Raw genomic sequence first — 25,530 nt, forward strand, 5'->3', positions numbered from 1 at the left:
CTTTACATATTTGGTCAGATATTTTCAATGGAGGACACCGAAGAGCCACAAGCCACGCTGCCCGTTTCTACGAATAAGAGGCCAAAGAGGAAAGCGAGCCTGAGGAGAAAGTCTGTTGTGGCGGACGCGGAGCCCGAGTCCCCCGGGAGCAGCGACAAGAGACGGTGAGGGGACTCGGCGGTCAGCCGTGTAACCAGCTAGCACTAGCTTCTTCCAAACGAATACTTAGATATTTATTGTTTCGCCTGTAATGTAGATAGCTAAGCTACCTGGCGAAGTGGCCCGAAGTGTAATGTCTTTGTCGTCGGCAGTGTTAGCAGCTTTGCTAACTAGTGCTAGCTCGCTAGCGTTAGCTACCATGTTTACCTCTAGGCCTCGCTGCTGTCGTGCACGTTCATTCAGACTTTGCTCCCTTCCAAGCTTTGTCTAGTCTGGGTGGCTAGCTAGCCTGCTACCTAACGAGAGACGCAATTAAACCATCCAACACGTAGCTAGCTAGTTAGATAGATAGCTAGCTATATATGGTATGCATGTAAAACGTACTGCCAAGCTAACGTTAAGCTGGGAATTTCTTTCAAAGGTAGCTACTTCCTCAAAAAGGCCTAAGATCAGTGTTATCAGACATATTTTGAGCACGATCTATGCAGATGACCAGCAATAAATGTACCCCAAACCTTGAAACGCCATTAAACCTGGACTACATGGCTAGCTACTTGTTGACATGCAAGTGCAACCAAAACACGTGACTTGCAACAACTCAGCTACACCAGCCAGCCCTTCAGGGTGTTAAACGGTCCGATCTTGCACCAGGAGATGCACACGGTGCATTTTGGTAAATTGAAACGTTGGTCAGTGACATTGGAATAGATTTGAGTACACTGCAGTACTCCTTTCCCTCCACATGGGAGAGCTCGATTCACACTGACCTGAGTATGTTATGAAAGAGTCTGTGCTTCAGAGGTGCTTGTAGGTTGGTCCTGTCTGCAGGGGACTGGTGTAGCTGTGCCAATGCATATGCCGTTTTCTAATTGTTTTAAAGCTTGAAGTTTGTTTTTGTGGAAATATGGGCAGTGACGAATGAGAACCTGTCAAGAACCTGGCCTGTGTCTCTAATCTTTCTCATGCAAATGCAGTTCTCTGACGTGTAGAGTTCTCACAAGAAGTTCTGTCCAAAACTAATCCAAACATGGTAACCTTACTAGTCCAGTATATTTTAGATCCGGTAAGTCCTGTGAAAGGCCACAGATAGCATGAAAAAGCAGTGCTGCGATTAGAAGGGAAGAGTTTACATTGGCAAAGCTGCAAGTTTCCTCCCTTGTCTTGGGTGCTTTCAGTACCTCCTGCCAATCTTGATGCCAGTTTGGTCTTCTCAAGCATCAACAGAGCTAAAGTCTAAGCTGTTAGGTTTCTAGATGGTACTACCAAGGGTTTGTTAACTCCTAATGAAAGAGAAACACTTTTTGATGTGATATTGTGACATTTATAAAAGAATTTCCATTCATATGAAAGCAAAGAACCACTTAAGTATCCAAATGGCTTTGAGTTGTAGTTCTGTGAATAACCACTGCATTTACTGAATAAACCTTAAATAAAAATCATACACAAACAGTTGTTGGTACCCCTTGGTTAATGAAAGAAAAACCCACAGTTGTCATAGAAATAACTTGAATCTGACAAAAGTAATAAAAAATTCTATGAAAATGAACAAATGAAAATCTGACATTGATTTTGAACCATGCTTCAACAGAATTATTAACAAAAAAAACCTCATAAAACAAGCCTGGGCAAAAATGATGGTACCCTTATCTTATTTTTTTGTTGCACAACCTTTTGAGGCATTTATGATTTGTTTTCAATGGTGTCCTCCTTGGTCATCTCCCATAAAGAGTCCACTTTGGCTAAAACAACAACGGATGGTGCGATCTGACACTGATGTTCCTTGAGCTTGAAGTTCACCTTTAATATCTTTAGAAGTTTTTCTGGGCTCTTTTGTTACCATTTATATTATCTGTCTCTTTGATTTGTCATCGATTTTCCTCCTGCGGCCACGTCCAGGGAGGTTACCTGCAGTCCCATGGATCTTACATTTCTGAATAAAATGTGCAACTGTAGTCACAGGAACATCAAGCTGCTTGGAGATGGTCTTATAACCTTTAACATGCTTGTCTATAATTTTCTTTCTAATCTCCTGAGACAACTTCTTTGCTTCCTCTGGTCCATGTTGAGTATGGTACACACCATGTCACCAAACAGCACAGTGACTACCCGTAGCCCTATACATGGGCCCATTGACTGATTATAAGATTGTATACATCTGTGATGCTAATTAGTGGACACACCTTGATTTAACATGTCCCTTTGGTCACATTATTTTCAGGGGTACCATCATTTCTGTCCAGGCCTGTTTCATGAGTTTATTTTTTTAATAATTCTGTTGAAGCATGGTTCAAAATCAATGGTGGATTTTTCATTTGTTCATTTTCATAGATTTTTTTTTTTTTATTATTATTACTTTTGTCAGATTCAGGTTATTTCTGTGACCATTGTGGGTTTTTCTTTCATTCAACCGAGGGGTACCAACATTTTTGTCCACGTGTGTACACGTGTGCAACATTAAACCCAACTGATGACCCAGATCATGTCTTCATAAAATTAACGTTTTACCTAATAGATTACATCTTTTTTTCTTTTCTGCACAGTGGTTTTTAAAGGCTGATAAAGGCCTTGTCCATAAACATTTAGTAAGATTTGTGTAAAGCCTGTGCTCACTAGTCAGTGGCTCTGAACATTAGTTTCTTGGGTTTTTTTGTTTGTTTGTTTTTGTTTTTAAAGACAAGTGAAATGAGTTGTTCAAGTTGTCACTGTTTGCTTTTAAAAATGTCCATAAAATTTCTAAAATGTTTTTCTCAGTATTAATCGTGATGTATGTCCCATTTTGTCCAATGTAGATCTGACACAAAACACAACCTACTGAGGGTTGATGTTACAGTAGGCCATCAGTCATGAGGCTTTTCTAAGTTTAAGCCTTGTTTCTTGTAAATGTGTGTATGATGCTATGTTCCTTGGAATCACTCAACAAATCATGCTCTCTACACACCCTTTCAGTGTTCTTGATGAGTAACTACCACACTAGTATGTCTCATCAGCAGACTGTACTTGTCGTCTTAGGAGGCCTCGGAGAATAACTGTGCTCATGCACTCAGTTGTCCTTAGTCATTCTTATGTTTCAGATTAATATTAGATTTTTCATAAGAGCTTAGGCCTACTTGCACTAGATTGCAGACTGTAAATCTCGTTTGTGTGTATTTAAAGATCGACTAAGTGTTCTGGCTTGTGTTAGAAGTCTTTGTGCTTTTCAGTTGACTTTTACAACTACAAGCCCCAATCACGTCACCTCAGGAGGTTCACAGATCATGATGTCGCCATAATTGTATGCTGTACAGGAAACATTCCCACACTCTGAGGCTTTTACCCTCGTTCTTGGGGTGTTTATTTTGTAGTGTATGCAGGAGAGAGGTATGGTTGGCAGTAGACTTCATCACACAGGTATTTTTAATGGGCATGGTTTACTCTTGTTCTTTAAATTCTTGCAGCAGTTCTGACGTTTGAGTGTGTTAAGGAGTGTCCCCGGGCTGTAATGTGGTTGAAGACTGTAGGAATCTGTTGTAAAAGCCTGGATGGGAGTGTGTCTTTGAATACTCGCAGTGACCATGCCATTCATACCAGCTGTAATGCGCTGTGAAGCTTCCTGAGAACAGCAGAGCATTTTCTCACAAGCCTTAGTACTTCCCACCGCCTACACATTCACCACAAGCAGGTTACAGTAATCCGCTGTTTTCTTTGATCAGATTGGAAAATGCTGTTCATATTGAAATTCCTAGCTTAAGGCTATTATCATTCAATCCTCCTTTTTTTCTCACCTGTATCATATTCTCTTTCACGGGCTGTCACCACCTACCGGTAAATGATTCTAGGGTGAGATGATCCTTACATCACACCTAGCTTTGTTTGCTCTTTATGATCGCACCAGAAAAAAAGTGCCCCAAGGCTTAGGCCCCTTCCCTTAAGGGACAGTTACAGATTTGTGTGAGATGTTTTGGTTGGCCAAATAGATTTGAGACTTTCTATTTTGGGGGACCACCAACAGCCTTGCATTTCTCTGTGGAATTGAAGGACCTTCTGGATGTCCTTATTGGCCACACTACTCCCTTATCTTGTACCACACTGTAAGGCATAAAGTATTATTTAGTGTGTATTCTTATGCATACAATCACCATTTTGAAATGGAGGAATGTGAAAGAATCTCCACCTTTTTTCATCATGCCATCCTTTCGTCAGACCATATTCTGGAATTTCATTTTGCACAATGTTCAAGTGTCAGTAGGCCTTAAGGGCAAGTGTCTGATTATGATCTGAATTGCAATGTCTTCCAGTATTACTGTGTAATTAAATCTGTTTTGTGTGTGTTAGGCAATAGTGTATATACTGCATGATTTATTGTAACAGCAGTCTTTGCCCAGCACTAGAAATTCCAGAGTTTGAATGCTTACTCAACCACTTCACAAGCTTCTACAGACTCAGCTTGGGATTCTTGATTTAAAAGATTTTTGACACTTGCTTGTTGATCTTACTTTTCCTCTTCTTGTGTTATTTCTTTTAACCACTTCAGACACCCATTAAAAGCACACCTATATATAGACTATGACCACCTGCACAAAGTCCCTTAGTCCCACACTAGCGGATGGATGTGCATGATTTAAGTTCAAGAAAAAGAAGAGCAGCTGAGTGAAGACATGCTTTGTCTCAGAAGAGCTATGGCACTTTAAACAGTTTTACTCAGAATGAGAGGAAAATATTATGGTCATGCGCTCCCCCACAGCTCAGTATGTTAGGGAGGACCATAGGGTCACATGCACCCAAGCTAGCATGAAATCGCTTCAGCATTTCATGTTTAAACCCCCCCCCAGGTTGTAGAAATCCTCATGACTGAGAAAGTGTAATATATCGTCTCATCATGCAAAAAAATGTTTTCGGTTTTGATTTTGATAATGTGAGTCTGGCAGTTGTTCCTAATAAATAAATAGCTATTTAGTACATTTATGTCTGTGTTAATTTGTTATATATTGTATACAACATTTATTTAATAATCTTCGGTTTGTCAATGTAAGTATGAGTGAGTGAACAACTGTGACTGGTCATTACAGTCATATGACAGAACCATAGTTTAAAAAAAAAAAAAAAAAAAAAAAAAATCAGTTTCTTCTACTGTTCTTTCCCCTGATCCACTCAGATTGGGTACACTTTGAGTGTTGAGTTAATCTCTTGTCAGCCTTTTAGACCGCAGATAAGCTGATGAATGCGAGAATATTTCAGTGTGTTGGGGGGGGGGGCCTCACCTGTGCGTCTGAAAAAGAACTCTGTGCAAACATGACCTCACAGAGCCAGCTGTCACTGGGCCCCAAAATAGAGAGGTGTAGGGCTTTTGTGGGCTGCTGAAAACAGACAGAGAGTGGGGGCAGCTAGGAAGAGAAGAGGTAGTGCTTCGGTTCCTCTGAATATTATGGATATAGAGGGCATAAGAGAGAGAAGAGTGAAGACCCTGGTGTGAGAGCCCATGGTTGACAGCTCTGTTTCTCTCTCTGGCTGGCTTTACACTCTACAGCTGAGGATGCAGCATCACAGGAAGCAGCGCTACACCAGGCTTGGGGTGTGGTATGTATTGTAAGCATTTGGACGTACCTGTCTGATGCGGCTAAATACCTAACTTTCTTCTTATCTACTTGCACAGTGAACTGGATCTGTATTAGAAGTGTGTTAAGTTTGGGGTTGGTTGGTGGAGGATTGCAGATTATACCGCTGCTGTACTACACACATTGTTTGCGTTGCGCACTGTTCCAGGTCCTTTGGGCTGGATTTTCTTTGTTTGATTATGGTTGGTGCATGTTTGGGAAGTGACACAGATAAAACTACAGTGGTTTTATAACTTTTAAATGTGATTCACTTTGTTTTGTTTAAACTAAAACTAAATGTGATCTGTTTCATAATCTTCTGGACTTGGTCATATGCTATTAGTTATGTTTTATGGGTTAATGATTGATCTTTCATGAATTCATTTTTCTTTCCCTCTCTGTGTAGGCCTCCTTTGAGAAGAGGAAGTTCATTTACCTTTCTGACACCTGGTCCTCAGTGGGACTTCAGTTTGGTAAGTACACAACCATCATGCATCACTTTGGCTACATTCACGCAGCGGGTAAATTTACTGTCTTTTTAAGGTGACCTATATTTGACATTCGTCTGAGCAGTTCAGACTCCTTAACTGATGCATATGTGGGAAAAGAGCACTGCCTCATCTCTTGTGGTGTTTTTTTCAAAACAAATTTACATTAGACATTAGAACAATGCGCATTTGTGATCTATACCTTAACTTTAGATTCTTTAGGATCTCTTTTTCTCACATACACGAGCACAATGTTTTCCCACAAATCTGATTTAAAACACATTGCCTTGTTTACAGCATCGCAATATATTAAAGAGTAACTAGGTAATGCATATCGTATTGACAGGTTCTTGCCAATACATAGCCCTATAATTCATTCAAATTCGCAGCTGTGATGGATGGTAGGTGTTTGTGTGTTTAAAGAGTTTGGTACAAATTGTACTGTACTTGTCAAACCCCTCTTTTGTACATGATGGTAAACATGATCCCATATTGTTTAAGTCTGCGCATGCATAGAGAGTGTTATTGAAGCTCTTCCTGTCCTACACCTTGGTCACAAGCACATGTGACAGGGCTACTCTGTTCAGTCTCACTTCTGGTCTCCTCTGCTAGTCCATTAGCTTCAGTGCTGAAATAACATTTTACTCCTTTGTTTTGTTTCTCTGTCGTTTCCATAGTGTCCTTCCTATTTTCTACTCTTAAGAGTTAGGTCTAACCCCCCCCCCCCCCCCCCCCTTTTGTATGTTTATGTGAGTTTTGCCATTTGTTTTAGAACCATTTAAAGTATTTGAGTATCCGTGTGTTTTAGTTGTAATACTATTTAGATCTGTGTCTTGTCACTGAATTCTAAAAGGCAACTTTAGAAAAGAAAGAAACCTTAGTAACTTTTAATGATGGTCAATATAAAACATTATACTCCAATTAATTCTGGATAATTTTACTTGGTCATGTTCATAATGCATATCATGAAATTCTGATCCGATGTAATGAACAACTTCCAGAGTAGCTTTATTCTGAAGAAAAAAAACTGCAAAAATAAAGACAAAGGGTTTTTGCAAGACAGAAACAGTTAAGACTTAGTTTTGAGTAGTGTTTTAAGTAATTATTCTGTGCCTTAACACTCCTCATCCAGCTCAGTAACTGATTTATTAATCTGGTTCATGAGCTGTATCAGTGTTTGGGCAGAGAAGAGTTGAAACTAGTCATGCACCAACTTTTCTGCCTCCAAAATAATATCTGTGTGAAAATGGTCAGATGTAGCACACTTGATTTTTGGCTAAACAAATTGAAAATGAAAGGCCAGCTACAAAGTCTTGAAATTGAGCCCTTTTAATCATTTGGTTATGAAAACGAGACCATTGCATCAGTGCAGGCATGTTCAGACAGTTACGAAGGTAAATTTGCAATAACTGTTCATACCAAGCAAGAGGGAGAACAACACATAACATGTTCACTACATGTCCTACTTTTAAACGCAACATCCTGTTTGATACGCAGAACACAGTAAAAACGGAACAAAGAGTCAACAAACTTACCAACAGTGTTTTTAGCCACAGGTTTAGACATGGTTATTATAATGATTGTGCCAAAAAAAATTCATATGACTTCTGCACACTTTTTTTATTATTTATTTAGGTGTTTATTTATTTTACCTCATTTCATTTGGTTTTATTCATTTTAATTAATTCATTTATTGCCAGTTATGTCCTATTGAAAACATACCATTAATAGAATAGGATCAATATGTTTTGCTTTTCCTGTTTTTAGTCTTTCTTTTTCTTCTAGGACTTTTATTAAAGCTTATGAATTATGCTTTATTAGTTTTTCAGTTTTAGTTTTTCTCCAGGTCTGTATTGAATTTGGGTTTCAGGCAGGGAACATTTTGGTACATTTTGGTGAGCATGAAGTCAAGATACGCATGCACATTGTATCATATTGTATTACAGCTACCTTTTTTGCTTGTGGCTGAAGTGTTAGATCGGGACACTGTAAAGCACAGGTTTAGTTTCAGATAGACTTTTAGGATGTTGAGAGCCCAATAGTAGTTTTGTCACTACACCCCTATTGCTAGCCAGTTGGTAAATTGCCAGTTTATGATTTTTGAGCTGATTTCTATCTTAAGTGTGCATATGGAGCAATTCTAAAGCACTTTAATGTAACACTGGAACTCATCCGTGTCTGTGGTCCATATCGCAGACAGTTGACATTTTACCATATGCTTAAATATTTGCATTGTGTGTATAAAGTCAATCACAAAAACATGAAGGGTCAGTTAGATATAATATTTATTTTTGTATTTTTCTCCGCTTCTCTGTCAGGTGTAGGTTTTCCCTAAGACAATGCTTCTGTCCCAGAATGATGACATCAGCAGGCCCGCGTAATCCTTTCATTTGAGCATTAATGCCGTTGCGTGACATTTTCCCCCAGCAGACACCGATTTCTCAGATGCTTCAAGACTGCCTTTCTCCAGCTCTTTTTCTCCTCTCGCCACCATAATAGAATTAACATAGCTCCCATTCCCCCTGGATCAGTTAAGTGTGATCTGAAGTTAACGTAAACTGGTTTCTGATTGAGAACAGAGCAGCGGGAAGATTACAAAGGGAGTAAAACGGCCTGCAGCATTCCGCAGTTTATGAAGGCCAAGCGAAACTCTATCCATCATTCATCTGAGGAGAGTGAGGGAGAGAGGAAGCAAGGAGGGCTTGCTTTATCCAGTGCCAAACTATTGCTTTGATATGGAAGGTTTTTTTTCTTTCCTCCTCCCTAGAATGTATGTACACATTAGCTCATCAGTTGGACACATGGATCGCGTTAAGGTTACAATTGTAGCTTCATTACCCCCCCCTCCACCTTCTTTATATTTTTGTGCCAACCCTTTCAAAGGTGAATAAAGGAAGAGTCTTTGATGTGAGAGCACTTCCATAGCCTGGGCTAAGGCAGTTTGGGGAGCCTGAGGGATGATTGAGTGTACTCAATGGATTTGATAAGTTCCTGTAGATGGTCTGTACAAAAGATGGTCCTCAGACATCTGTAATGTTGAGATTGTGTGTTGAGTTTCCTGACTTGTGCCAAACTACACATGAAACTCCAATCTGAGGTATGAGGGTAATTACAAGAGGATTTACTGTTACTGTGTCTAAGAAAAATACACTACTTTTTAGTTTTCAAAGCACATTTCTGCCAGGTAATACTTGAATTCCATTTTCCTACAGTGAGTTAAATTAAGTTGTGGAACTGAATTTAGACCAATCTGCCTTAAAAAATAAATAAAGAAATTATACCACTAACAGATGAAGTGAAAAGCATCGATTACCTCGTTACACTGACAGTTCTTAAAGTTAATTTGGAAGCTGGAAATAAGGGCATGTGTAAGAATCCAAGTGTCTTTGGCAAGAGCCAAATTGTGATTGCTAGATGACTAGATCTGCGCGTCTTAGAAATGTCAGGTCTTGTTTGGAGATCCTGGTATGCCTTGGTTGGTACATATCAAAATATGGCCTTTTCAGTTCCCCAGTTGTCAGTCTGTTCAAGCATTTGTGGTATGTGCTGGACAAACTGTGTCCAATCCAAGGAGGCTGCACCTCAATGTACAGGATTCTGCTGCTAACCCCCTGGTGCCAGATACCCCAGGATCCCATTAGAAGTCTCATGGAGTCTGTGCCTTGACAGGCCAGAGCTATTTTGGTGGTACAAGGGGGAATCACAATGTTAGCTGGTTTAAATGTAAAGGCTGAATGTTGTATGTTTGAGACTATTTGTAGGTGAACAAACTCTAGTTAAAACCTTTTACCTTTACTTTTGTGTTTGTAACTGTTTGCACTGTTACTTGTTTAGGCCTCAGGAAAGCAGAGAGGCAGAGCGATGACTTGCCAGACTGGATAATTTCAGTATCATGTTCTCTAAGTAAGGCATGGAAAATTTGGATGGATTGCCTTTTTATTAGCCCGATTTAGCCTTGCATCCCCAGAGAGTCTAAATATTTCTGTTTGTGCTTGGCACAGCCAACTCCCGCTGCTAGTTTCCTATCATGTTCAATTATGTGGAAAGTGAAGATTAAAGCAAACACTGGATTCATCTGCCTTGGGAAAAGTTTTAGAAATATCTTCTGTGCAGCCGTTCCTGTGAAAGTGCCTATCAGGCATGTTGTGTATTCAGACTGCAGAGCACTCTGAACAGTTATTGTGTTTTCCATTTGAGTGCGGCAAGCAACAACAATGACCAGCCCTCTGAAAGAGGGAGTGGCTCTGTCCTTTTTCCATGAACAGAACCTGTACACAAGCTTTATGTATTTTAGTATGTTAAAATAGGCCTTTAGTTGGAGTTAGGGAGTCATTGGGACTTGATACCAAGGATTGAAGTCATATTAATTACTACTGAATAATCAATTAAATAATCATTAAATGTCGGTTAAGTGATTAAACCATTAGCAATTATGGTTTAATAAGAGAATTGGTTTATAAAACAGTTTTATAATAGTTTAATAGTTTTATTCAGGTAGTGTATTATTTCCATCTATCTATTCATGTTTTGTTGGTTCGGGTATTGGCCATTTTAAGCCTGAACCATGCCATATCCGTTGTTTTTTCTGCTGTACTGGTGTTCGAGATGCCTTAAGCTGACATCATTCATAACCTGCCACAGTGAAGTGTGTTTGCTAAAAGTAACAAAGCTCTTCAGATGTCTGTAGTACTTTCAGTAATTCAAAGTTTGGAACTTTAATTCTATTCAATATCTGTGGTTATGTAGTGTTTTGACTGCCACTTTTCTTTTAGGCTGCCTTTTTGCTTATGCTATGGATTCTACTTAGTGATTTTTTTTCATCAGTATTGTTTGGCAGACCTAGCAGATCTTGTCGAAGATGTGTGGCTGTATTGACCTATATAAACATGTGAACATGAAGTACTTCTTCATGCTTTTTGATTTGAATTCATTAGTTATTGAGAGATCAGCCAGTTTGCGCTTCCATTCTTTACCATTCACTGCCAACCAGTAAACATCTGCTTTTGACAGAAACCAATTTGTCTTCAGAGTAGTCCAGAATTCTGCTACAGTTTCGCTGAGAGTGAGAGCTGCTGATTTAGCGGTAATAAATTAGCACAACAGTAGACTGTATTCAGCCAAGTTATAACCTTATATCCTTAAACATTGCCAAAACGGAAAGAATCCATTTCTAATCTAATCTCCTTAACACACTGAAAATGCAAGTCATTGTTGTTTTAAATTATTAGGTAATGTCCTTTTTTTTGCTAAGTAACATAACTGTTCTGATTTGCTAATTTTCATAATCTAGTTCCAGCAGATGTCATTTGGATATCATAGTGGATTGTTCAACAGCAAGAACCAGAATTGTTTCACAGTTTACCTTTTCTTTTGTGATTCACATCTTAAATCATGTTTTTAAAAAATTTGTAAGCCATGAAGTATTTGAAAAATTATTTTTTACTTTATATATAAATAAGTAAATATATATATAAATAACTGAGCATAAACCCATTAAGTGCATTGATGTAGAATTACAAATCATTTCAGTTATAGCCAACACATTACAAGACCAACCTTGATGTTAAAGTCCAGTTAGAGCTTTCTAAGCCTAGAAAATGTACAGAAACTTCCAGAGAGGGCCCAAAACACTATTATTCGTTTGCAAATAGGTTATTAAAAGAAAGCTGCGTGATGTCTGTTAATGTATGACAAATGCCTCATGTTTGTGGAACCTGTTTTTTCAGTGCAAGTTGTTCAGTGTAGTTCCAAATAAAGCCTGATAAATGACTTCGATCTAATCTTATCTGCTCACATGGGTCAATATTTACCATACCCTCTTGGACCAGGAAGGCTTTTCTAGGATAGGCTTCACTTGTCTTTTGTGATTTGGTTCTTAAGCGTTTGAAAGTTGAGGATAAATGTGATTGTCTAGGCTTAACGGTTTCCACCCTCCTAAAGCTTTTACAGAATCACATGTGTATGTTTGGGGTTTGGTTGCATTCCTTTAGCTGCCATCTACTGCCCTGTTTTTTTTTTTTTTTTTTTTACCCCACGCGTTGCTTTCTGTTATTAACCTACTCACAAATGGACAATATAGTGTTTTTGGCTCTAGCAACTGTAATGTTATGAGGCCCTTTTACCCCTTTTGTGTATCTTCAAAAGTTTAGGATGAGCATCTGTCTGTTTTGTAAGCTTATAAAGCTCTAATTGGACTTGCACTTAAAACATCCAGGCTGGTCTTGTATTTTAAGTCTTGTGGAGCGACTTCCTGTAGTGAACCGGCCAGGCACACTCACAGGTTACGCTTTCCACCTGCAGAGCCTCAACACGTGCACACACTTGAACATTCACACACTTGGATGCTAAAATCTCTTGGGGGTAAAGATGTCCTTCCTGATTTTGATGGGACCTCCTTGGGGGCCATTGTAAACCACAGCTATGTCTGCTTTTAGCAGACACCCAGCCTTCAGGCCACGCAGTCTGAAGCAGCTGGAAGCAAATGAATAAAAGAGAAGACTGTATTGAAGCTTGTTTTCTTCTCGCGCCAACTTGATCCAGAAAGTGTATATTAGAGACATGCTGTGAAGAAAAGCTAGTTTGTTGTACCCTAGTTTGTCTGATAGTGAGAATATTTAGGTTTTCTGTTTTGTTTTTGTATTAAAGCATTTAAGAGAATTTTGTCTTTCTTTGTGTTGTTGTTTTTATTGAATTGTAACAAACTTTTACTTCTTTACAGAAACGCAAGCGCAGAGAGAAGGACGATGATGCCGTCAGCCTGTGCAGCTTTGATTTTAAGGTGAGTGACTAGGTTAACTTGAACTGGTAGGAAACGTTTTCAGCCGAGTCCTGAGCCAGCTCATTGACTTGAGCTCATTGAGTTCTTGTTGTGTCCTGAATAAAAATCAACAGGCCTCTGTCAAATGAGTCTTACTCAGTTATATATATACACACCAGTAAAAACAAACAAAAAGGGAAAATAAACCCTCGCAAGAACCATTATTCCAGAAACCTCCTAGATCATCTGGAGATAATGAAGCAGATATCTCTTCAGTTTAAAGTTATGACACTATTTTTGGACTGGGCCTTGGGGAGTCTGATAATCATGTTTGTTTGCAGGAGCAATCAGGGCAAGCCATGATAAACTTCTGGAGTTTAATCTTCTGATTACAGTTAATCCTTACTGTCATCTCCCGAAATGTAAACCTCTCATGATTACTCAAAGCCGACTGATCTTAGCTTCGAGAAGTTCAGCGTGATGGTACTGTAATATAACAAACTGCCATGTGTAGACCTGTTTATTATACAGTTTTGCATCATTCATTTTCCTGTAAACATTTGCTTTCTTTTTCACAACATTTGCCATGGGATGATTCACTGCCCCTTTTCCGCCTGGGGACATATCCTGTTATGTTTTAGGCATTAGTCATTTTCAAATCGATCATATATCATTCTATGCTATTTTTTTTACTCTAATATTCACGATATTCTAAAATGTGATTTCTGTTAAAATATTTGAAATTGCCATCAAAAAGTCCAGTGATCATTTGTAATACTCCTAATTGGTAGGGATAACAAAACGATTAATTCTTGGAAATGTTATTTTAATAAGGAATTTTTAATGAGGAATGAAACCTGGCTCTTTGTCTTCTCCAGATTCTTTGTGTTAGTTTTGCTTTTGAAATCCATTTTGACTGATTCATTTTAGATTAAACATAGCTGAGCCAATGAAATAAGGATTTTCCTCAGAAATCTGACTTAAATATATAATAAATTACACTGATTTGTGATTAAACGACTCTCCTGACAGAAACTCTGTCTGCTGTTTTTGAGAAGATGTTTGTGTAGGTGTAGAACACACATCTATTCTTTTTCATTCTTGTTGTTAAACATTTTACCCACGATATTCAAGAGCTTCACCTCTCACCCCCACCCCCTGTTCAAACATACCAACACACATATGCGCAAAGCCTAATCTATGTAAGTGTGCTGTGGGGGAAGGGGACACCACCAGGTGGTCTCCACCTCCCATGGAATTGTAGCTTTGTTGGCAAGTAGTAGTATTGGCTCTATTACTTTACTACTACTTTAAAGACCAGCAGGAGTGAGTAAACTGATTAACTATTAAAATGTTTTACATTCACACAGGTTTAAAATAAACAAGGGGAAAAAAAATCTGGACCAGGTTTCTGAAATTTTCACTTAGCATTAACTACAGCCTTTATATATATATAATGCTGCAACAAATCTCAGATATTTAGTTCCAAAAGTGTGACCCATTCTCACACTAATCAAAGATGTTTCAGAATGATATACTGTTCACAAATATGCAGTGTAATTAGCGAGTATAGAATAGTAAAAAATGACCTGAAATGAAGAAAATGTTCTAAGACTTGTTTCAGTATCTATGTGTCTTCATGTAGGATACAGTGTTCATACTACACTGTGTGTATATGTGACTGTATGTATGTATGTATGTATACATGTGTGTCTGACACCTCCCTGATGAGACACAGGGCTGGAAGAAACAGTGTGCGGGTATTGGTTACTGTTCTGTTTGGTGGCAACCAGCTCTGTTTGAGGGTGTGTTCTAAGGCAAAGGCATCATCAATAAACCGTTGTGCAATAGGTGAGAGATTTCAATTTCAAGTTTAGTTTCAGGTGCCATTCTGTGGCACAATGGGCATCCTGTGCAAGTGTTGCAGGCAAGATGAAGGGGTTGTAGGGATAAATGCCTCTTCTACTTACCGCTATTGCATGTTATCTGTTTATGTAGCAAGTCTTTTATCCTCTTCATCCTAAGAACTTCTACTTATGTAAAGAGATTGTGATTGTATTTGTTTTGGAAAGCACATGATGGTCAAAAAGGTGTTCATCTATTTTTAGTTTCTTTTTTGTAACCGGATGAGACAGCTTAGGGTTATCGCAAAACTTCAAAACAATACAAGCGGAGTTCAGTAGAAATCAATCTTCATCAGTTTACAGTGGGTGGGAAGTGTTTTCTTATGTATTCACTTCTTTTGGTCCAAAGGAATAGTTTGCTTTTAGGAAAAGCCCAAAAATAGTTTCTAAAGTTTGTTTTTTAGCTTTACAGTGGAACTACGACATGTTTCCAATTGAGGCACTGAAATAAAATGGCCCTTACTCAAAGCTCCCACCCAAAAAAATGTATCCACCAATGTATCCACCTCCTCCCCTTCTGTTTGATTTGTATAGAACCAGTCTCAAAGCTAGGGTTGCTGAACAATTATTGAACAGACAACAAACCAAACAAGACAAGCACCCGCACACTATTCCTACTGCTGGACAGTTAAAGCTTTTCTGGCATAATTTTAAACTTGCTCAGCTCATATGATCTAAAACTAGCTCAAACATAATGAATTTTCTCCTGATTCTCCACATGAACAGTGATTGTAAACGGCTTGTATGATGTGCCCCGTAGAAACAGCAAAATAGTTCCACACCAGGGGACAGTAGTTCCCACTGCTGCTTTTTAAACAGGCCTATTAAGTGTTTTGAGATGGTGGTGTTGAGTACATTAACGTTATGACACCAGTGCAAAGCTAGAGATGTGAACTTGGCTTGGCTGATCGACTGTAGGTAAGGCGTTTGATGAATTAGATTTTTGGTGAGTTGCTTCTTTAATATTAGAAAAGTGGAGGAAGAGTAACCTGAAGAAATGTGTGTGATCTAGATTGAGGGGCGGAAATGGAGGGAGAGACGAGTTAAAAACATCAGCTGCTCGGCATCTTAGTCCTCCCACACACAAGTAAACTTAGGACCATCATATACAAACTGTGTGGACTTGCCTGGTCTTCACGCCTTCGCCGAAGAGGATGTCATCTTTTCCTATCTGTTCAAATAAGGAGTTCCATCTCTCTCTGGAAGAGAGTTATGCAAGTGTGGGATCCCCACTCACTTATGATTACTGCTAAAGGATTACCATGGTTTTCCCTTCGCTGTGGTTTAGTGTGCATGTTTAGAGTGAGTTTTGTACAAAGTACAAGTAATACTGGGAACAGGAAGGACTGTTTCATGTTTATTACGTGTTCTGTGGTGATGCTGCAACACTTGTTCTAAAGAACCACCAGCATCCTTTTAAGTCCATTTTAATGCAGGAGTCCACTTAACATACACTGCTATTTGACCTGCAGTACCTCAGTATCCCAGTAGAGGGCAGTCAGTGCTGCTCAGGTGTGACCAGCACAAACAAATCAGCCCTGCAGTCCTATGTCTTCTACAGAACTGTGACGCTAATTTGTCAGGTAAGCTAGGAAGAGCCTAAGAGGATGTTCGTTTCAGAATGCAGCCCGTTCCTGGCAAGCCAGACTCTGGTGACTCAGCCTTGTGGGAGTTGTGTTTCTGTTTTATACCTCTTTCTTCAGCTGCCCCAGGTGTCTGGGTGTTGCCCTGCAGGAGAGATAGCATGAGGTGGTGTGCAAGTTCAGCCATGTCTACCCCTTCAAAAAACTACCAAACCCCTTGTCAAAACACAATGTACGATAACGGCCTGTCTTTCCATGGTATGAGTAAAGCGTGCAGGCTGTTGTTCTGTGGTTGGCTTGGTTCTAGTTTCAAACACACTAGTGCCTCCTATGATGGTCTCAGAGCCACAGAGTCTTGGCTTGCTTGCAAAATTATTATAAAATAATTCAGATAATTAGCTGCTGATTATTTATTGGTGTTGACTGGCCAAAAATCTGAAATTAATAAAAGCTGCATTTATAACCAAGGAAGAAGTAAAGCATGCTCTAATTTGAATGCCCCTACCATAAGTAAGTAACTTCCCATGGAAATGAAGTGTCGCAAATGTGCAGTTTCACACTTTACTATTGACATAACAGGGTGAGCAGAAGGCCACTAAACTACTGTTCTCCATTTGTTTAACAAACACCCACTAGTCTTATTTACGCCGTTTTACACCTATCCTTAACACGCTCCATTTGCACAGCTTAGGCTCTTTTTTTATTTTCTTCTTGGGAAAACAGTAGTAAAACATTCTAAGGGCTCAGATTCTCACAGTGTACCGCACACCTCAGGGGTCGTTTTTGAGCTCCGTACAAATGCAGATGAACTGGTTGTGCAGTTGTGGGTGCGGAGTGTAGATGGCTGCGGAAGCTTTTGTTAAGAGAGTTCTGTTTTTTTGGCGTGGCCCTGTTCAGTTTCTCACTTCTGTACTGTGAAACTTTTTGTTACCTTTGGACCAGACACCCCCCTCCCTCCTCCTTTAATCAATACACAGAGACCAGAGAAGCGGGGAGGGGGTCGGTGCTTCAGCCCTTGCTGCTCAAAACTCTGATTGATATTTCTATTGATCACCCCCTCCCCCCTCTTTGCCTGATGAGACGGTGGTAACGACTTTCTCCTTCATTAAGCGGATTTTAGAGCACAAGTCTCTGTACTTTGCACCTTCCTTACAGCGACTCTTGTTCACAGTCCGCATTTACCCAAATCGGGGACTTTTACTGCACTAGAGTAAGCTTAATTGCTTGGCTTGGGTCTCAGTAGTCAAGATCTTTTAAGAACAGCGTGGCTTGTTTGCCTTGGTGAGTTGCAAAACTTGTTGGCTTAATGTCCAAACAAGGAATTGCTGATAGTATTAAAACAGCAGTGTCAACTGTGTGGACAGTGTGTGTGTAAGGTTGTGATATTACTTACACATTATATATATTACATAGAACACATTATAACTGCAAAGTGCAATAATATGAAGCTTAAATGGCTAATTACAATGTTTTCATAAAAAAAAAAAAAAGGAATGCACTGACTTTTTTTTTTTTTATGAACTCAAACTTTTCTATACACTTTTACACTTGATCTTGTGTTGAAGTCATACTAAATATTTTCCCTGTCTGTAAAATGGACATGAGCGCTTTGGGTTTTCTTGGCTAGTCACTTGTTCAGGATAGTTCAGGTCCTTTTCTTATTCCACCCCTTATGCTATAAATCCCACCCATTATGCACTCAGGCCACTCCCTTGCTCAGCGCTGAGTATTTGAGTTCACCTCCCTCCCACATGCACAGAACAAAGTTAGACATCATCAGAGCACACTGTGTGTGCATTTTTAGAAGTTAGGAAGTTCCGCCCAGGCGGACAAAGTTTTTAGGGGGACAGAATTTTTTTTAACCCCCTTTTAAAATTTTTAATCGTTTGTGGATTACCGGTGACCCTTGGGAATAGAAGAACCTTACTAGTGGATTTTACTGAAAGAAATGGTGGCTTACGATGAATCTGGTGTGGTGCCGATCAAGCGGACTCTACAGAACATAGACTACCAGAACCAGGCTTGTAAAGAACTTGAGGTGAGATTCCATTGGCTAAATATGCTTGGGACATATAAACGTGTTCTACACGTTGTTCCCATCGTGTTATCAGCTGAGTCAGAACCATGCCCTCGTCTTATCTTCAGTGAAAAGCTGTTTTGTGAAGGCCATACAGGTGTGTTTCCTTAAGGTGTGTTGGACAGACTTCATCTGTGTGTGTGTGTGTTTCAAATCATAGTCTCCAATGGAGGTCAGAAGTCCACTAGCTGTGGTCACAGGACTAGACATGAGAGCATTTTAAGTTTGCTTTGATGGTCAACCATGCTTAACGTAATATGTCCAGACAGAATGAATGAAGTAGTTTAGACCTGGAGAGCAGGTAAAGCAGATGGGAGGTGGACTGAGGTGCCCTCAGGGCTGCGTGAGTGCATACAGTGGGATAAAAAGCATTCCAGCAGCTTCACAGCAATGACAGGCTACTGCAACCCAGGTGTGCCCCTATCCCAACCCCCACACTATTCAGCCTGGCTAAGGAAAGTAGCAACACTGCGGGGAAAGAGGATTTGGATATAGAGTTGTTTTGCTACTTCTGTACTTTGGGCTCCTCTTCTCCTTTTGTGGTTTGGGGTCTGCTGGCTCGGAAGTGGAAAGAGAGAAGTGGATGAGTTGCCAGGAAAGCTGAATGAAGTCAGAAGGAATAGTGAATGACTTAAGAAATTGAGGAAATGCTGTCCTCAGACTTTATTTTTACCAGTTGCCTCATTCTACACTATCTGATTGCCCAAGACTAAGGGTTTTTTAGAGACTGCCCTCTTGTTTGATCAGTAATTTGAACATTTGTGTGGTCTGCATTGCAGGTTAAATCTTTATCAGCAGGGCACAACACAGGGGGACACACACAAATCCCCTCCCCAACCCCCACCAGCAACCACAATCTGAACAACAGTAGTGTAAACTCGCTCTTTAGGGGGGGGCTTCCTGAGGCCAGGACCTGCTCACAATCCCTTTCCTGGGAGTTCCCTCCTGGTCAGCAAAGCCAGAAATAGCTTCTCCTATCAGTCTATCTGTCTGCCTACTTGTTGCTCTTTCCACAAGATAATATACAGTTGAGGGAGCGAGGGGCTGGATTTGTTATTGCAGGACCACCTAAATGACAGGACAAACATGTGGCGGCTGAACTCTTGCCAAAGTTTGTTTAAAGCCACTGATCAGTTCATTAGTTTATGCATCTAACCATCAACAAGTCTTAAGTCAACACAAGTCAGGATATATGTATTTACATGTTGTGGTCTTCTGTGGACCACCATTGAAATGAAATGATCATATGTAATGTCCTGTGTTTATTGGCATAGCAGAGTTGGTTAGTCTCGGCCAGATCCGTTAGTCTGGTGGTCCCGGAAAGCGAAGTACAGTGGAACCTCAGTGGCAGCTCCTAAGTAATGTGAACTAGTGAGTCTGCGGTGCAGCTGTGTGTACTGGTCTGAGCCTGAATAGCAGGACTGTTCATCAGTTTGACTTTGGCAGACCGAACACAGTGTCTCTCACACTGCTGTGGAGATGAAGCCAAGTGCCCATATGTAATAGTACATTTGAAATGGATTATAGACACAGGCACTTATCTGTGTCACGTTGTAAAGTTGCAAACACAGTGGTTTTCTTTTTTCCCCCCTCTGTCTTTAAGCCACAGTTTTAGGACAGTGATTACAGTTAAAAGTAATCCTGCAGGTCCATGTTAACCACCCCCACCCCTCGTGTGGTTTGCTGGTGTTGGCTCAAGTCCCGTTCATTATGGGGTTCAGGTGTGCTTCTCCCTCTCACGCGAAAGCCTTGTAGGGCCTGTCCCAACACGACAGTCAGCCTCACACGAGGATTACAGGAGAGGCAAGGGGTTGGTTTAGTGCTCCATATGTACCAGTGCTGGGTCTTTCCCTGCTCTGCCTCCCTGTGCTCCCCTCACAGGCACATGCATATATCAACAATAGCACTTCATCCGCTGTGGAAGTGAATTAACAACAACAGTCCATTAGACAGTCTTTTTGCTGTGGTCAGTCAGTTACACTAAACATAAGTTATGTGAGTTTGTGTCAGCATGGGACAGCTGAGAGAGGGGTCCTGTGCATTCCACAGATGCCTGTAGACCCCCTGATCTCCAGGGCAGCAGGCAGAAAGGCCTCTTTGTGCAGGGGTCTTCCCCACGTGATGTGCCCAACAGCTGCTGTCTCTAGGGGCTCCAGCTTCTGCCTGCATGTCCGCACCCCAGGAAACGCCAGCCAGTCTGACCCCAAGTCCACCCTTTAGCCCTTCTCTCCTTTCCTCTCCCCACATCCTTTCCTTCCATCCATCTCGCCCCTGGCTGGCGGTGAAGTCCAGAAGGAAAGTGGGTCTTGTGACTGATCATGCACCTCCTAGTTTTAAAGTGAGATTAGTCAGCTGACTCCCTCCTGTGTCCTCTGGCTGTGTCTGAGCCTTACTCTTAATGTGTCATAAATGATTTAATTGTCAGTGAAGCTGAACGGAATTCATTTGTGGTCAAGTTGCTCTGCGCAGATGGTATAATCATTCTTTTTCTTTCGTGCAGGAACCTAGTACTAAGCGCGTGCGGCCGCTGGGCCGAGTCACCTCGCTGGCGAACCTCATCTCCCCCGTGAAGAATGGGGCTGTCCGCCGCTTCGGCCAGACCCTCCAGGCCTCGTTCAGGGGCGATGGACGGTCCCCAAGCGTGCCCCACCATAAGGCCTGCAGCAAGGCGGCGGCACCCACTCCCCCAAAGCGGAGGAACAGCACACTGTGGTCTGAGACTTTGGACGTGCACCAGAAGGGCACCTTCTCCACCAAAGAGATCAAGAGGCAGGAGGTGAGTGTGACTTAAGCTGAAGAAAACATAACAGCACAAAATGACCCAGACTTCTAAAAGCCCCCCCCCCCCCCTCCTCCTCCACATCTCAGCCAGACGCTACTGAATCAGGCCTGGTGACTTATTAAACCCTAAGGGTCTGGGGTTTGGAAGCTTTCCTGCCTTTTTTTCCCTCTCTCTCTCACTTGATTTTTCTGGGGCTGGCTGTGTTTATTTGGTGTGTACTCTGGCTTCTTGGAGTGTAATGGAGCATTGAGGACAAATTTTCATACCCCACAGCCAGACATTCTGAGCTAACAGAAAGCTGCTGGTGTGACGCACAGGTCTCTGCTGTCTAGTTCTCCCAGCTAGACATCACAGCAAACTGCCACAGCATAAGCACATTCCACACCAGAGAGCTAGACAGAGGAAAAAAAACATTTAGTAAATTCAGACCCAGTTAAGAGACATTTCCTAAAGTAATCTTCTTAATGTTGGTCATTTTGGTACTAAACATGCTTAATATATAAAGCAACACCTAATTTGGTTTCTTATTTATTTAGGCAATCTTTGAGCTGTCTCGAGGAGAGCAGGACTTGATTGAGGACCTCCAGCTCGCCCGCAAGGTTGGTATTCTTTGGATTAGCGCTTAGTGAAGTAATGCAAACAGGTTGTATAAGAGCTTGGCTGTGCTCTTGTGCAGTCTAAGCGATTGCCATTTTTAAGCAGCATTGCTGTCAACTGATTGATGGATTCTTTGTTTACAGGCTTACCATGACCCAATGCTGAAACTATCAATCATGTCCAAGGAGGAGCTAGCAGCCATTTTTGGAGATCTGGATGCTTACATCCCACTTCATGAAGGTGAATATAACTCTCTCTAACACATTTCTCCTGTCTTGTTGTGTATGTGTTTGTGAAGTTCAGTGATACTAACATTTCATCCTCCTGTCAGATCTGTTGGCTCAGTTGGCCAAGGCTACAGGCCCTGATGGCACAGTAGGAGAGATTGGCCAGATCGTTGTGAACTGGGTAAGAAAAACTTCAAGTTTAGCCTCTTTCTTCACATACAGTCATGTTAAACGTATGATTTTAAGTTACTGACACTCCCTTGTCCCCTGTAGCTTCCAAGGCTAAATGCATACCGGGCATACTGCAGCAACCAGCTGGCAGCCAAAGCTCTTCTGGACCAGAAGAAACAGGACCCACGAGTGCAGGACTTTCTGCAACGTTGCCTGGAGTCGCCCTTCAGTAGGAAGCTGGACCTGTGGAGCTTTCTGGACATCCCTCGTTCCCGCCTGGTTAAATATCCACTTCTGTTGAAAGAGATCCTCAGACACACACCGCCTGAACACCCGGACACCACCAGTCTTGAGCAAGCTGTGAGTACAAAGCAAGAGAGCAAGAGATTTGTGCACGTATGGAAGAGTTTACATATAAAGCATCATATGAGGAAATAAGTTTTTTAACTTTTGTGTTTGCATTTTTATAGGTCAGCATTATTCAAGGCGTGCTGTCTGATATTAACATGAAGAAGGGGGAATCAGAGTGCCAGTACTACATCGATAAGCTGGAGTATCTGGATGACAGACAGAAAGACCCCCGCATAGAGCAGTGCAAGAGCCTGCTGTGTCATGGCGAACTACGCAACAAGAGTGGCACGGTAAGACTCTCTCAGATGCGTGTGCACATGCGCTACTTTTTCCGCCTCTCCTCAGTAGGATTAACAGATCACTAGCCAAAAAGGAGTCACGCAATAACCATTTTTAATCTTTCAAAGACATGACACAGAGACACAGGAATCTTAGTAATGATCACAACATGGGAGACAAAGAAAATACTTCTCTATGTGTCTAGACAATCTGTCCAGCAGTCTTTAATCTCTCCTAATCTTTCTGTTTTGCTCTGCAGAAACTGCACGTGTTTCTTTTTACTGAAGTTCTGGTCCTCACTCGGCCTGTGACTCGGAACGACCGCCACTGTTTCCAAGTGTATCGCCAGCCCATCCCTGTGCAGGATCTAGTGGTGGACGACCTGCAGGACGGAGACGTGCGCATGGGCGGTTCCTTTAGGGGGGCCTTCAGCAATGGCGACAAAGGTGAGACAAGGTTTTTTGTTTTTTGTTTTTTTTGTCTTTTTTTTTACTGTATTATGTGTAACCGCTGTGAGCTCTCTCTCAGAAGAGAATATTAGACTGGTTTATCTACATTGTCCTAAGCATTTTTTGTTTTAAGTACCAGCACACATTTGGCCTAGTTACATAAGAGACGTGAGGTTGCTGGTTTGTTTATTGACCAATGTGCAGCCCCTTTCCACCACCCTTTCTTTCAAGTCGCCGTGGCTTATTTTAACACGACTCCTTATCTCTGTCCTCCTGCAGCCAAGAACATTTTCCGTGTCCGCTTTCAAGACCCGGCACAGGGCCAGTCTCACACGCTGCAAGTTAACGACATTTTCCACAAGCAGCAGTGGCTTAACTGCCTGCGCAGTGCCATGTCCCTCGTCCAGAGTGAAGTCCCATCCGCCACCACAACCACCACCACCACCGATGTCCACTCTAAGCGCCGCTCCTCCACTGTCTCCGCCGTGGTGCATATGGACGAGACAGATGAGAACCAGCCCCAAAGTGCAGCCTCAGCACCCAGCTCACCACAGAGCGACGAACCCCCCAGCCCGACACCTTCTGCCACTTCCACCCTCTCTACCTCTTCAACATCCTCCTCCTCTTCCTCCTCGTCGTCCGCGTCCTCCTCGTCTTCCTCACCCCGTAAATCCAAAAAGGACAAGCGTGTTCTCTGTTCGTTGGGGAAGAGGAAGGAGACCATGGTGTAGGGTTAACCAGAGGACTAAGTGGTTAAGGTTAAGGACTTTAAACTCATCCCAGGGCACGCCCTTGGAAAATCAGACTTGTATTTATGTGTGTTGGAACCGTCTGGTTCTGCGACAGTGTTTCTGTGTTACTGTCCTCTATGGCAGCTATATTACATCCCCACTCCAACCCGTCCCACGGCGGAATTAATCCGTACCAGAGACATGCAGGATACTTCAGGCGGACTGCACGTTGTGATCTCGAAGGGATCGACCACAAGAAACGATTCCTGCACACTTTCAGTCAGTGACTGCTGTGTGTGTGTGACTGAGCAACGAGCCATGTTTACTGTTAGTATTTTATTATTGATTTTGTTTGTAATTAAAGTTTTACCTTTTTATATATATTTTCAATCAAATTTACTGTAGCTCTTTTGTTTTCATTGAAACAGCACTGTTTAGCTTTCAGCTGAAAAATTGACGATACTCAAGAACAGTAATAAGGGAAGAACGAGGTCAGAAATCAGAAACGTCCAATATGTTGTACAAGTCTGATTCAGAACTCTGGAATCTCTGGAAGAGTCTTATTTCAGTACATTCCTATCATCAAACTTCTGTTTCGTTTGCCAGACTCTTCATCGGTTTCATTAATGACCGTTGACAACATTCATTTAAAGAAGTTGTTATTATTATTATTATTATTATTATTATTATTATTATTCTTTTCCCATTTCCAAAAACCAAAAGAAGTCACAGTAAAATGTGATGTAATTTACACTGTCAAAAAAATCAAAATATGTGGTATTTTTATTTTTACTCAAGTAAAATTTAAACTGAGCCATGTTGGCTTTTTTTAAACGAGAAAGCTAACTTCCCCAACATGAAATGGATTATTTTTCAATGTAGCATCTTGCATGGAGCTTTACTTGTGGAGTCTTGCCTGCTCCAGAGTGGACCATGGCATGTATATACTTGTCTAAGCACAGGAGTTGCCTGATTGCTGGCAAGGGACCTGTAAGTTGTATAAGGGCTTGAGATATGTTGGTAGAAAAAATGGATGGAAACATTGAGTTGTATTGGTTGAGAGAAGATTGACTTCGATTCAAGGCACTACAGGCAACCACGGCTGTTGGTCTGATGATTGTGTTTCTGTTGTTGTAGTGTCTTGAACAAAGTATGAAGGTTTGATGCACTGGTGAAAAGCCAGTGAGAGTTGTTTTCAAAGAAAGATGAAAAGCATGTTGCTAGAGAAAAGAATTGTTGAAGGTTGAAGAATGTCATGAGCATTGAAGCAGTTTGTATAAAAGACTAAAGGATATGTTGATCTTTGAAAGACTGCAGTGAGCGTGTAAATGTGTTTGATTTGTAAAAAGAAAAACGCAATAATTAATGGAACAATAAAGGTCTGTGTAAGATTTGCATCTGAAAA

At 41.1% G+C, this 25,530-nt stretch overlaps 1 protein-coding gene across 2 annotated transcripts; it reads left to right on the forward strand.

Moving 5' to 3' along the window:
• Nucleotides 1-25,530, forward strand: net1 (neuroepithelial cell transforming 1). 2 transcript variants are annotated; one of them, XM_072673036.1, is made up of 11 exons: nt 1-164; nt 6,136-6,202; nt 12,936-12,995; nt 21,039-21,314; nt 21,857-21,919; nt 22,061-22,157; nt 22,249-22,325; nt 22,418-22,675; nt 22,786-22,956; nt 23,205-23,391; nt 23,674-25,530. In XM_072673036.1, exons 1-11 carry the CDS (start codon nt 28-30, stop codon nt 24,123-24,125), a joined length of 1,845 nt encoding a protein of 614 aa, XP_072529137.1. In that variant the 5' UTR covers nt 1-27; the 3' UTR covers nt 24,126-25,530. The 2 variants fall into 2 exon arrangements, with proteins under 2 accessions (XP_072529137.1, XP_072529138.1); XM_072673037.1 differs by lacking the exons at nt 1-164; nt 6,136-6,202; nt 12,936-12,995 and adding an exon at nt 18,142-18,499.

This window comes from Salminus brasiliensis, chromosome 2, assembly GCF_030463535.1.
Source record: "Salminus brasiliensis chromosome 2, fSalBra1.hap2, whole genome shotgun sequence".
Classification (NCBI taxonomy): Eukaryota; Metazoa; Chordata; class Actinopteri; order Characiformes; family Bryconidae; genus Salminus; species Salminus brasiliensis.

Bases quoted from the DNA above. Each gene is read 5' to 3' on its own strand.
- net1 (XM_072673036.1), top strand. From the start codon at position 28: ATGGAGGACACCGAAGAGCCACAAGCCACGCTGCCCGTTTCTACGAAT. The intron at 22,326-22,417 runs GTAAGAAAAACT...TGTCCCCTGTAG, and splicing joins GCCAGATCGTTGTGAACTGG to CTTCCAAGGCTAAATGCATA. The intron at 22,957-23,204 runs GTAAGACTCTCT...TTTGCTCTGCAG, and splicing joins TACGCAACAAGAGTGGCACG to AAACTGCACGTGTTTCTTTT.